Source organism: Palaemon carinicauda, chromosome 14, assembly GCF_036898095.1.
Source record: "Palaemon carinicauda isolate YSFRI2023 chromosome 14, ASM3689809v2, whole genome shotgun sequence".
NCBI lineage: Eukaryota > Metazoa > Arthropoda > Malacostraca > Decapoda > Palaemonidae > Palaemon > Palaemon carinicauda.
In genome coordinates this window covers 47,611,535-47,625,085 of record NC_090738.1, presented here as the reverse complement: position 1 = coordinate 47,625,085, position 13,551 = coordinate 47,611,535, and the positions used below count along the sequence as shown (strand labels likewise).

The 13,551-nt window shown below is 34.6% G+C and overlaps 1 protein-coding gene across 5 annotated transcripts in view; it reads right to left on the bottom strand.

Moving 5' to 3' along the window:
• dia (diaphanous related formin 1) overlaps window positions 1-13,551 on the bottom strand; it is a 299,177-nt gene that overhangs the window by 129,381 nt on the left and 156,245 nt on the right. For all 5 annotated transcript variants that reach the window (XM_068387086.1, XM_068387090.1, XM_068387088.1 and 2 more), the window contains exon 5: window positions 10,710-10,915. In XM_068387086.1, coding sequence (XP_068243187.1) covers window positions 10,710-10,915 — 206 coding nt within the window. The remainder of the gene's footprint in view (window positions 1-10,709; window positions 10,916-13,551) is intronic.

Here is a 13,551-nt window from a genome sequence, read left to right as displayed (position 1 = left end):
CTAACTTTTACTGAACCTTGATGAAATTTTGTTAATTCTATATACAGTACTTCCATATGTTTCCTGAGAAAAACAGCTTCTTTGGATGAACAAAAAAATATATCTACAAATACAACAATAATTTTAATTGTTTTATAACAAAATGACAATCTATCAGATTAGAATAAAATCACTTTATGGTCCTGTTTTACTCTGAACTTCTGAATTTTCAAGTTCCTAAATGCATTTTATTTTGTTACTAATAAAAAGTTTTCTTGCAAAACTTACTAAAGAATAGAAAATAAATAACTTTTTGAAAAAGATCATAATTTTTCAAGATATATTAATCATGAACAACGTACTAGCTAACTTTGCTTATAAAAAAAGGATGCTGTGCAAATTATGGAAGTATGTATAACAGTACTGTATCAACATGAGTGCGTGCATACAGTAATGATGCCCATAGTGTAAAAAAAAAAAATTAACATATTGCTGTACGTGTGCATGAATGCTATTTTGTAAACAAGTGCTTACAAACTGCACACACAAGATTTGTATAAAAAAATATAGTTTTTTAATCCCATTCACATGCGTATTCTTATTGTTTTTTTTAATTAGTTGTTATGATGGAATTAATTATAATTTTTTTCAGAAGCTCTCACACTTCATCAAGATATAAATTTACTCAGCATCCATACAGATGGGTAAAATTCTAAAAGATAAAGGTAAAATAATACTGCCTTCCATGGATTAATAGTTACTGCCCACTTGTGGCATGATTCTGAGTTTCATGATTGTTTGTGCCTGTTCTATATTTCCCATACCCCTACAGACACCTTATTCCCCATTCCATTGGTCCAAAATATTTCCAAAAGGTATCTATATTAATGTTTTACAAATCCTAATAGTTAACTCATCATCCTACTGTGGAATGTTTGCCTGTGCTAAGAATAAGGGATGGGGATGTTACTCAAATATAGTAGCAAAAAGTATTGCCTACTTGGTAGAGCATATGGTACTCAAGCCTACAAGGTATAAATATATATATATATATAATATATATGCATATATATGTATGTATGTATGTATGTATGTATGTATGTATACAGGTAAATTCATTTTTGTCTCATAAAACAAATTCACACCAGAAATATTTTAAATCCTATAATAAAATACATACACTACTGAATTATCTACGACACAGGTGTTGCCATCTACAATTTTATATATATATACTAAAATTTGTCAAAGAATCCAAGAGATTTCTGAAATTTCATATCTTGCTTGAATTTTACATCTCGAGAAAAACCTATAAGTAAAAATCTAACTGTGTATACAATACTGTATCTCACAAGAAAAGCAAATTTTCCTAATAATATTCATTATTTCAATACTCGTCCAATATTCATATGATAGATGCTTCAAGTGCATAAATACAAAAGAAAACAAAGAGTTCTAGATACAGTATCAACTAGCCTTGCCAGGCATTTAAAGCTCCATACTCCCGGTGTCAGTTAATTAGCATTTGTCAATAACCATCTCTGCTTTGCTTCTCAGCCCACTAGATTGCAGGGAAGTGGAAATCTACATCATCATCTTCATCATCTCCACCTACGCCTATTGCCGCAAAGGGCCTCGGTATTAGATTTTGCCAGTCGTCTCTATCTTGAACTTTTATATCAATACTTATCCATTCATCATCTCCGACTTCATGCTTCATAGTCCTTAGCCATGTAGGCCTTAGTCTTCCAACTCTTCTAGTGCATTCTGGAGCCCAATTAATTATTTGGTGAATTAATCTCTCTTGGGGAGTGCGAAGAGCATGCCCAAACCATCTCCATCTATCCCTCACCATGATTTCATCCACATATGTCACTTGAATAATCTCTCTTATAGTTTCATTTCTAATCATTTCCTCCCAGTATTCTTCGCCGGGGTTTGTTCTCAAATCTAAAAAATCTGTTGGATATTGTTCCATTGTCATATCACGACTCATGTCCATACAGTTAACACCGATCTCACTAAACTGATATAATGCATAGCCTGATTTTTATATATAATTTCTGGCAATTTGATTTCCCAATTTTAATTAACCCTGGATAGGTACGGTCCTCGGACACCCCTTTAAGGGTATACTCGGACGCGAACGACCCCGACGCCAAAAAAAATTCTTGAAAAATCAGTTTTTGCAGTAACCTCCTTTTTTCTTTTGCCAAAAAAAACTTCAATGAATGCTTAAAACAACTGTAAAGATAAATACTACTCATCTGCAGAAAAACTATTTATTATAAATATTTTAAAAAATTAAGTAGAAAAGAAAAAAGACCTGACATAAAAATTCATAAAAAAAAAGTTTATACATATATACACAAATCCTTTTAGGAATTGATTCTTGAATGTTTAGGACACATCTTGATGTATTTTGGATGAAGTCAGACCCATGGAGGTGAAGATCTGAAATGAGAAAAAAAGGGTAACTTTTTTTGGCCAAAAAAAATTGTCCAAATTTCATGAATTTTTTTGGGTACCCAAATGAAATAGGAAGTGGCTAATTTTTTTAGGGAATAAACATATGTTATCCTAAAATAGAAATATGTAAAAAAATCTTCATTATTTTGTAAATTACATTTATATCAGGGGCCATATCTAAAGGTAATTTTTTGAGTACTTGGAAATTTTGTAAAAAAATACATATATTTAATATATAATATGATATTTATGCAGGTAAAAATATACCAAAATATCACAAATTCTATAGGGAACAAGAATATATATAGATAGGGCAGCTTACGCTTCGGATATGTCCACAAAATGGCCGCCAACCACACTGACTCAGACTCCCTAATCTGCCACTTGAAATGTAGGAAGGGTATGTCAATTTCAAGGTGTTATTTACTAATCTAATTATTATTGGATATGCATAAAAATTGTATGGTGGGTTGCTGGATAATTGTCGATTATTTTACGACTATAAAATTAAAATTCTGACCCAAAAAATGTTTTTTGAAGGGAAATAAAATCGAAAAAAAAAATGTAAAACAATATTTTAGCTAAAAAAATTTGATGATATTCAATCAAAAAAAAAGTAAACAAAATTTTCCGACAAATAAACATCTAGAGGAATCATTACTCTGTGATAGTTCCTTAGTACGTAGTAATTTTGAAAGAATTGGGAAAAAACGAAAAAATGGCAATCACCGGAAAATCGAACACATACCTATATATACGCCATATCTGGCTAAAAAAAAGATAGGCATGGGTAGCCAGATCATCTAGAAACACTTTCCAAGACTATAAAAATATAAGTTTTGCGACACTACTTGCCAATTTCTTACGGTAACATGACTAAGCAAAAAAATGCAAAACAAATAAAAAGGGGCACTCGTGGAAAAATGGCCATTCTAATATACGGCATTTCAGAAAAAAAAAAATTTCAGCCACGTGCTAGGCAAACCATCAAGGCATATTTTCCGACAAATAAACATATAAATGAAATATTACTCTGTGATAGTTCCTTAGTACGTAGTAATTTTGAAAGAAATGGGAAAAAACGAAAAAATGGCAATCACAGGAAAATCGAACACATACTTATATATACGCCATATCTGGCTAAAAAAAAAATAGGCATGGGTAGCCAGATCATCTAGAAACACTTTCCAACACTATAAAAATATAAGTTTTGCGACACTACTTGCCAATTCCTTACGGTAACATGACTAAGCAAAAAAATGCAAAACAAATAAAAAGGGGCACTCGCGGAAAAATGCCCAACATTCTAATATACGGCATCTCAGATAAAAAAAAAAGACATGCACGTGTTAGCCCAACCATCAAGGCACACTTTCTAACACATAAACATGAAAAAAAATCAATAATATACGGCAATTCCTTACTACGTAGTAAATTTTTACAAATATTGAAAAAAAAACAGAAATTGGCAACCGCAGTTAAATACCCAATATACCAATAACTACGTCGTATCTGACAAAAACAAAATCACGCATGGGTAGCCAGATCATCTAGACACACTTTCCAACATTAAAAAAGCAAAAGTTTTACGACACTATTTCGCAATATCTTACGGAAAAATGACTTGGCAAAAAAATTAAAAAAAATTAAAAAGGGACACTCGCGGTAAAATGCCCGACATTCTAATATACGACATCTCAGATAAAAAAAAAAGACATGCACGTGTTAGCCCAACCATCAAGGCACACTTTCTAACACATAAACATGAAAAAAAAATGAATAATATACGGCAATTCCTTACTACGTATTAATTTTTACAAATATTGAAAAAAAACAGAAATTGGTAACCGCAGTTAAATACCCAATATACCAATAACTACGTCGTATCTGACAAAAACAAAGTCATGCATGGGTAGCCAGATCATCTAGACACACTTTCCAACACTAAACAAGCAAAAGTTTTACGACACTATTTGGCAATATCTTACGGAAAAATGACTTGGCAAAAAAATAAAAAAAAATGAAAAAGGGGCACTCGCGGTAAAATGGTCCTCGTGGTGATGAACGACATTTTAACTAAAAAAAAAAACATGCACATGGTAGCCAAACAATCCACCAAGACTTTCCACAACTGATAACCTATACAAGTTGCACCATTCTACGACAATTTCATAATACGTAATAACTTTGATAATTATGCAAACTACCTCAGAAGGGTAAACTCGGACGCGAACGACCCCGACGCGTCTCAGAAATCGGGGAAGGAGTACAGCTACAGCAATGCACATCTGGACACTACTAGAGCGTGTAGGGGAGACACCTCCTGCAGGTCGATCACCCACAAATTCAGTCACAGGGGTGAGTCACGTGAGAAAAACCTGTTTTTTTTTGACGCTCGGGGTCGCAAACGACCCACCGTACCTATCCAGGGTTAAGAAAGATTCTCTATTAAAGATCATAGTTCCTAAATATCTAAATGATTCCACTTCATTAATTCTTTCTACTTCCAATGATATTTCATCTTCCAGTACATATTCTGTTCTCATCATTTCTGTCTTTTTTCTATTGATCTTGAGCCCAACCTCATGTGATATTTCATGCATTCTAGTGAGCAAGCTTTGCAAGTCCTGAGGTGTTCTCCTAATGACAGCATCATCAGCATACTCTAGGTCGGCTAATTTCCTGCTACCGATCCAGTCCAATTAGTCTCCATAATCCCCAATTGTTCTATGCATTACAAAATCCATGAGGAAGATAAACAACATAGGCGACAACACATTCCCTTGGCGTGCTCCACTGTTCACTGGAAATTTGTTTGATAGGACTCCACTAACATTAACTCTGGACTTACTACTCATAACAGATTTAATAAAATTTGCATATTTGAGAGGAACTCCATAATAACGCAGGACTCTCCACAAAATTGGCCGGTCCACATTATCAAAGGCTTTTTTATAGTTCACCAATGCCATCAAAAGGGGATTTCTATTCTATATTCTACACATTACTGTACCACATATCTTAAAATGGTAATTTAGTCAGTACAACTTCTACCTTTTCAAAATGGTGCTTGTTCATCTCTTATCTTTTCAATTTTTCTCTCTAGTCTCTTTAGAATGAGCATACTATATATTTACATGACAACTGATGTAAGTGTGATACTTCTGTAATTATTGCAATCAGTCAGGTCTACTTTTTTGCAATTTTCACCAACACTACTAGCTCCCATTTATCAGTTTTTGCTTCTTCATGCCACATTCTACAAAATAATCTTGTAAGTACTCTGGGAGTCACTTTATTTTCAGTCAATATCATCTCAGCAGTTATCCCATATATATAAATAATGGATGAATACTGAAATCAAAAAATTTATCAAGAACATTTTCCTAATACCAATGAATTTTCTCCAAAATTCACATGCCAAATACCATATTAACTGGTTGGAGGGATAGTAGTAGGGCTAGTAAAAATCCACCTTGGTGGTAACAGGGAATTGACAGTTAATGAAACTTTCTTGTGTTTCTTACTTGCAATCCTATCTTCTGCTGTTTTTACATGTCGCAGCTTGATGGTGAAACGCTTAGCGATCCTCTTATAGTGAGGTTGCATGGCATAAGATGCACCATATTCAAAGTTTGGTGCAAGAACCTTCAGTAAGAGTTATTGTCACTGTACCGGGGACTTTACAATACAGCAATGGATGGGTTAGCACAACTATAATGTTACATAAAAATGCAAGATACATTTATACACAATTGTATACCTCTACATTCCAAAAACCTCAATACCAAGAAAATCTATAAGGAGGATAAAGATCAAGTAAGACCTATCTTAGGTTCAAGATGATATGTTCCCACCCCACAGCAACTAATTTAACATTCCCATGAATCGTAAACGTTTTGTATATCATTCAAATAGAAGGATGCAAATACAGAATTGAACCTCCATTGAGCAACACTTTCAACTTTATCAAAATTGGGGGCCATGGCTGCTCTCCTAATATCAAGGGCTCTTACCTTCAACAAAGACAGTAAATCCTCATCTAGATTACTGTGAACCTCAATTATTAAGCTCTTCAAGATGGACATGGTATTTAGGCACAAGAGCTGAAATGTACATAACAGGGCTAACAAGTTCTTTAACTTGACAAAAAGGTAAAGTACTTAGGCTACATAGCCTTTAAATTTCCTAACTGGACACAGGGTCATATCATCTGGGTCTTGATAATTCAAAGAATCGCGAGGAGGGACCGATATGTACCTAGGTCTTGTAACTATTCTTTGCCCTGAATTATGGTAAAAGATTAAGTACTGATTTGATGCAGGTGAAATCAACTTTGCATGACTAGGCTTGTACCCCACTTATCCTCTGACTGTGGCAAGATCTGTAATAATGATGGTCTTTACTAAGAAATCTTTAAACTTTGTGGATTGATCAGCTGTAGTGAGATTGTCCACTAAAGCAGATACTGAATGCTTGAAAGATGCCTTTTGAGGTGATGAGGATATCTTAGAGGACTTCAAAAACCCCTTTGCTCAGAGCAGATAGAGGACTTTCCATCAGGTCAGACAACACACGGCAGGCTTTGGATTAGCCAATATTTCTGTAATTATAATGGCCTGAGGAGTGCTATCCAAGCAGTGGTTCACACACTGAATTTGGTTGCAACTTTCCTTATCATGGTGAATCTAGTTCCAGTAGAAATAAGCGGCTAGCATCCACACTGAGACTTCCCTCAAACTTTTGAATTATTTTCCGACCAGGTTAGTCAGAATGCCACAAAACCTCAAATCAATCAATCAGACCAGGTTATGTAAGGACCACTTCACGGGTAGCAGTTGGTCTGTCAAGACATTCATCTTTTAGAGACAAACTGAGGGAGGATTAGGGAGACTTTTACTGCTTCTGTCTAGCTTGCAATCATATGAAAGAGCTGTCAGATTAGGGGCATCAAGACCTATAATTTTCCTATCCACTAGGTCCTTACTTAGATGCCATACCTTGGAAACTTTCAAACTGACATGTAGCTTTTCTTTTTGTGTTCTCCATAGATTGTAAAAGTGAAATTTTACACAAGGTATACCCCAACCTTTGTCCACCACACTGAAATACAGTGAGGTCTGGTTTCTTTACCTCCCAGCTGCAGCTGGCTTAACGACAATCCTTGTCGTTCTTCCATGAGACAGTCTCGTCTACTCTAGGAAATGAAATAAGGACAAATTTAGGGATGAAGTTCTGTTTAAGAATTCTTTCATGGTGAAATTAGCAGTTTCATCCTGAGATGAAAATGAAGTATGAATTACTTTGATGAAGTTATGGTACCCCAAAAGGGTTAACCACTTGCTGGCAGGGTGCAGTTGTAGAGCTCTGAATTTTTTAAAGATGCTGGGAGGGAGCCAATTTTCTTCCATGTAGGAGAAGGCAGACAGAGCCGAGTCTGTCCTCCTCCCTTGATAGACTAAATGCCCTAGTCAGATAAGGAATCCCTAAAGAATACAAAAGATTTAGAAATATTTTTTTTTACATCAAGTTTCCTGGTAAACAACTGACATGAGCAAACCAGTTGCTTAGGAATGGATGACTTGTGTAAACCCTTGGGGTTGTGTTAGGTCAAAGTATGAGATGCAGAATTGGTAGATTTTTCTCTTGATGACAATTCTCGGGAACATCCTTCACATTCAGATAAAATGGGTTGTGAAAATAGGTGTCTCAAAAGTCAAATGCGATTTCCAATTATTATTGGATTGATGAAACTTGACTAGTTTGTCTCCATCAAGAACCTTGTGAGGTCTTCAAACTTGAGGTTATAGATGTCTGAGACCCAGTCTTCAACCTTCTATATAGAATTATCTACTTTTTTGTATCAGACAAAAATTGATTGGGGTTGTTTGCAAATCCAGAGAAGACTATCCGAGAATTAGCTTAAGGGAAATCCCTCGTCATCCCCTTTCCTGAAAACTTGTAGCACCCAAGATGTTACTGCTAGCAATCCGAGAGGGGAAAAAAGGGGAGATTCTGCCTACGACTGAAATTTCCAGAAAAAGTGCCTACCACTGGAATTTCAAGGGAAAGGCGCTCGTTGCTGTATATTGCTAGAAGTTGAGGGTTTTTGAAAGATCCTCACTTTGGTAGGACAAAAGGGTCAAAGATTGAGTTCGGGTCTAAGTTTAACTGCCACAGCTGAAGTCAAAGTTAGTAAGCTTGGACTGAAAAATGGTCTTATGTAGAAGATCCTTTGCAGTTTGCCAAAATGGTCATAACTGACCCTTGGTAGTTACTTTCTCACAGATAAGCTGCATTCTGGCTTTGTCAAATGGGAAGAGAAGGCAGATCCAAAATAAGAGAGTTCTGTTCTTTTATAACTGGCTTGCTTAAGTAAGAAAAAAAAACTCGAGCCTAATTCTTTCAAAACAAAATTGAAAAGGGGTGAATGGCTTCAATTATGCCATTGACCAAATAACAGTTAAATAACTTGTTGAATACACGTCTCAAAGAAAGAACGAGGAGGCAGGTTACACCTTCGATAGATCAAAAGAAAGACACTCTTCTGTGGAGTGGAAACGGAATCCTAAAGGCTTTATAGCCAAAGGCAAAATTCTTACAGAAAGAAATAAAGTTTGATTAATAACAAATTAAGATGACATAGCCATATCATCAAAAAACTCAAAGGCTCATTAGCAGATGATGATGTCAAAAAAATACAACTTAGGGTTGAAAATCAGTTCAAGTTCCTTTCTACTTAATAAATAAAGAACATATGGCAGACAATAAGACCATAATTTTCTGGATTACAGAGGAGGCAGCATAATCTGGAGTTAATCTCAGAGATTCACAGCTTTCCCATGATTTTTTCTAAAAGACATACATATCTTGAAAGTTCTAACCTAAATAAGTCTACCATTATATAATATTTTTCTGATAAGCTAAAAAGTTTCATAAAGACTAGGTGAAAATTAAAATTTGGGACATGCACAAACATGAAATTGATCTGAAGTTGAGTCAACATCAGCTGTGGTGAATTATACTCATGTCAGCTAAAATTGAGGGCAGTGAGGTACGAAATGGTGCGAGCACAACTACGCTCATTGAGTGCGGTAGAATTAATGGTCACACCATGGACTTCGCTACATTTCTCATATTCTGACTCTCGCCATATTCTGACTTCAGTGTAACAGTGCCAGGCCTGGTATTATGGCATATAAAGGACCAAGTATTGACAAACTAATAAAGGTTTGCAATACAATGAGAGGCCTAAAGTACTACTACTATACTTAAAACTTAAACTATTTCTTTAACATATTAGCGCTCCGTTGCATATTTCCTTGAACCTGGGACACATGAGGAGGAAACTCAATTTGCAGAGGAAACAGGAGAGGAACGACAAAGCGGGAGGAGGAGAATGAGATAAACACTAATTGAACTCGATTGTCAGAAAAGCTTTTAGAATTTGATTTCAATTATTCTTTTTCTAGTTCTTTTAAAGGGTTTATTTTTCTCTTTCTTTGAACTTTATACAAAATAAAAGATAACCTTTCATTCAACTATACCTGTATTCTACAAATTGCAGACCTACCCTCTACAATTTACAATCTTAAGTGAGTATCAGATAACTAGGTTTATTCTAACCACCATGAAAACCCATTTTGCCAGAATCAAAAGAGGATAACATACCTACTGACATCTTTGGTAAATCAATAGTAATAGCAACAATACCCCAATATATATCAAAGCTGTGTTGTAGGGTAGTTCCAAATGATATTACATTAAATCATGAATTTTCTCAAAACTATTAACCAGTTGTTACCTGGTTGGTAACAAGAAGCAAAGTGAAGACAGTTATAAATAAATGCTAATTACTGACATCTGGTGGTGAGGTGATGTAAATACAGTACCTGGGTGGGATCATGGAAACCCAGGAAACCCCTCTCTCTTTTTAGTCACTAAATTTGGACTCAAAGCATACAGCATAAGAACACTGAGGATGAATTGAAATAACTGAATTATCCAAAAGTATGACATAAGAAATGTTAATCTGACATCATCATGCAAGTTCTTGATATCCTATAATTCTACAAATCTTTCCTAAAAAGATAAAAAATTACTTTAACTAATTAATATGTGCATCAATAAGAAAAGTGCAAAAGCATGAAGTGTGAATAATAAACACATTCCATTCCACTTAGAAACAACCCCATGCAAATATGAAAAATCTATCAGATAAATCTAATAAGCAATTTCTTGTTTGACATCAATCTACTTACCTTCTATAGCACTCATTCAGAATATTCATCAGTGCTTTCAATCCTGTTTGAGCAAATTCTTGAACCCACTGTATTCTGTTACTACGAAGTGCTACTTGTAAACTTTCAAGGGTTTTGAAAATTCCTTTGACACTAAGGTCATCCCGTTTTAAGTATTCTATATAATCTGTTGGAGTTTCTAATCTGTGCTGAGTCTGGGCCATCATCTGAAAAAACGTATGAACATAACCAACTGTGCATGAGATGGACATGATAAAGCTTATTGGTTTTTTTTCAACGAATGCTTTGTAAAATTCTTGTTGCAATAAAAATACAAAACTGCTACTTATTTTCCATGATCAATAAATACACACACATCCTTATGATTATAACTATGATATACTGCCCACTATCATGAAGTGTTATACGTTGAGTAACCGGAAGAGAAAAAAACTTTCAATAGAGAATCTACCTTACTAACTACTTTAAAATTACAGCAATAACTTCTCATGGTTCTGGAAGCTAGATTACAACATAAAAAAAAAATCCTGTCTTGGATTAAAAAAAAATCAATCTTTGACATACAGCTCAAAGGATTAAATGAAGCTAAAAGCTGATCCTTCTTGAAAAGTATTAAAATCTTTCCTAACATAATTGACTCTAATTCAAACACATGAACAAATATTAAGTTTAGGTAGTTCTTGTTTCCCCTTCAGTACAGATGATTCAACTGTTTTTTTTTTTTTTTTTTTTTTTTTTTCAATGGCTTATAATGTATTAACTTTAAAATTGGATTGTGGAGTATTCCGTACAGTATTACCACAATGATTAAATTCTCATTCTCATAATTGGTCACTCATTTGCAGCAGAGATATTTGATAAATGGTTCACATAACTAAGTCTTATATGCAGAGTATATAAGTTACCCATATCAATTAAACTTATTTTAGGTTGATGTAAAAAATGGGGGTTTTGAAGAAGGAAAAACCTATTTTTAGGTAGGTGATGTTTGGTCTCCAAGGACATTCCTAGGAAGTCACAGGCTAGAATAGGAAACCCAAAACCACATAAATACCAAAGAACTATCATCTCCCCTGCTCTAGAGACAGTGTATCAACATGCAAAGCACAAACTCAGTGTGTATAAGGGAGACCTTTTAGTTAAGGTATTATTGAACTCAACACAGCACTTCCATTGCTGAAAACCATTTGCTTTGGGTAATATCATTACTACATAATCACCGCATAGACAAAATAACCAATGCTACAGTCGGAGATAATGCTACCTGAGCATCAGCTTATGCCCAGCACCATCTCTATTATCACCATTCTAGAAGAACAATATTATGGTCCCGTGAAGTGAGGAATCAAAGAAAACTATCAAACTTAGGGTTTGGAATGAATTAATCTAATTTTCATTTATACTACTAAGATAGGCCCCACCAACTCACATGTGTTTCAATTTTGAAAACATGGGCCTTAGGATTAAGATGGTCAGAAGCAGCAATAGAGTAATGACTAAAACAAACTTCATGACCAGAAATTTATTGATTTCTGTATTACACTACAACTCAGAATGATTATTTTAAAACCACATTCAATTTTCACCATAAGAATTTCTGCCTTTTTAACAAACAGATTACAAAGAGTAGTTGATTGGCACCATATTGACTACAGAAACACACAAATGAAATCATAAATCTCAGATACTGTATCAAAAGTTCGTACACTGTAATAAGATAAAGAAATATTATAGTAAAAACAATATTATATCATCTAATAAAGAAAATGATATTTGCATTTACCTGATATTTATTTCATTTGAAACTGGACTCTTTGTTGACTATTGTAATTGGAAATTGTAGACATGGGAGTTAGGTTAGGTATACCCGAGGTTAAAACTTTACAAAATTCAACTTACAAACGGCTGTTTCTTGGAGCCTATTAAGTTTTTAGGTTGAACTTCTGTACTTATATGAAATCTTCAACAAATAAATATCTCTCTCTCTCTCTCTCTGTATGTGTGTGTATAACGTAAATTCCATTATTCCATTAGTACTGTCAAGTTGTTTTCTATCTTTTGACGGCTATTTGTTGTTGAATTATTACGGAATAACAGTAACTTCAATAAATATATAACGTGATTTTCCATAGTTCACAGTGCTTTACCGTACCCTATAATTACAAACTATAGGATATTTATTGTCAAAGGAAATAAATGGATATTTTTATTACATTTCTGTACAACGTAAAGTTCAATATTAGTAACAAGTAGTATTGTATCTTTTGACGGCTATTTACCGTGGAATTATAACAGAATAACAATCACTTCAATAGCTTTTTTCTAACACAAAATCACAGTGCTTTACCATTATTTGGAGATAATGAAATGAAACTTTTTTTCAGAAATACTAGGGAGTAGGTTGGACAGGGCATGAGCCACCCATTGAGATACTACTGCTAGAGAGTTATGGGATCCTTTGACTGGCCAGACAGTACTACATTGGATCTTTCTCTCTGGTTACGGTTTATTTTCCCTTTGCCCATACATACACACCGAATAGTCTGGCCTATTCATTACATAATACACCTGACAACACTGAGATTACCAAACAATTCTTCTTACCCCAAAGGTTTACTGCACTGTAATTGTTCAGTGGCCACTTTCCTCTTGGTAAGGGTAGAAGAGACTCTTTAGGTATGGTAAGCAGCTCTTCTTGGGGAAGGACACTCCAAAGTCAAACCATTGTTATCTAGTCTTGGGTAGTGTTATAGCCTCTGTTCCATGGTCTTCTACTGACTTGGGTTAGAGTTCTCTTGCTTGAGGGTACACTCGGGCATGCTATTCTCTCTTATTTCTCTCC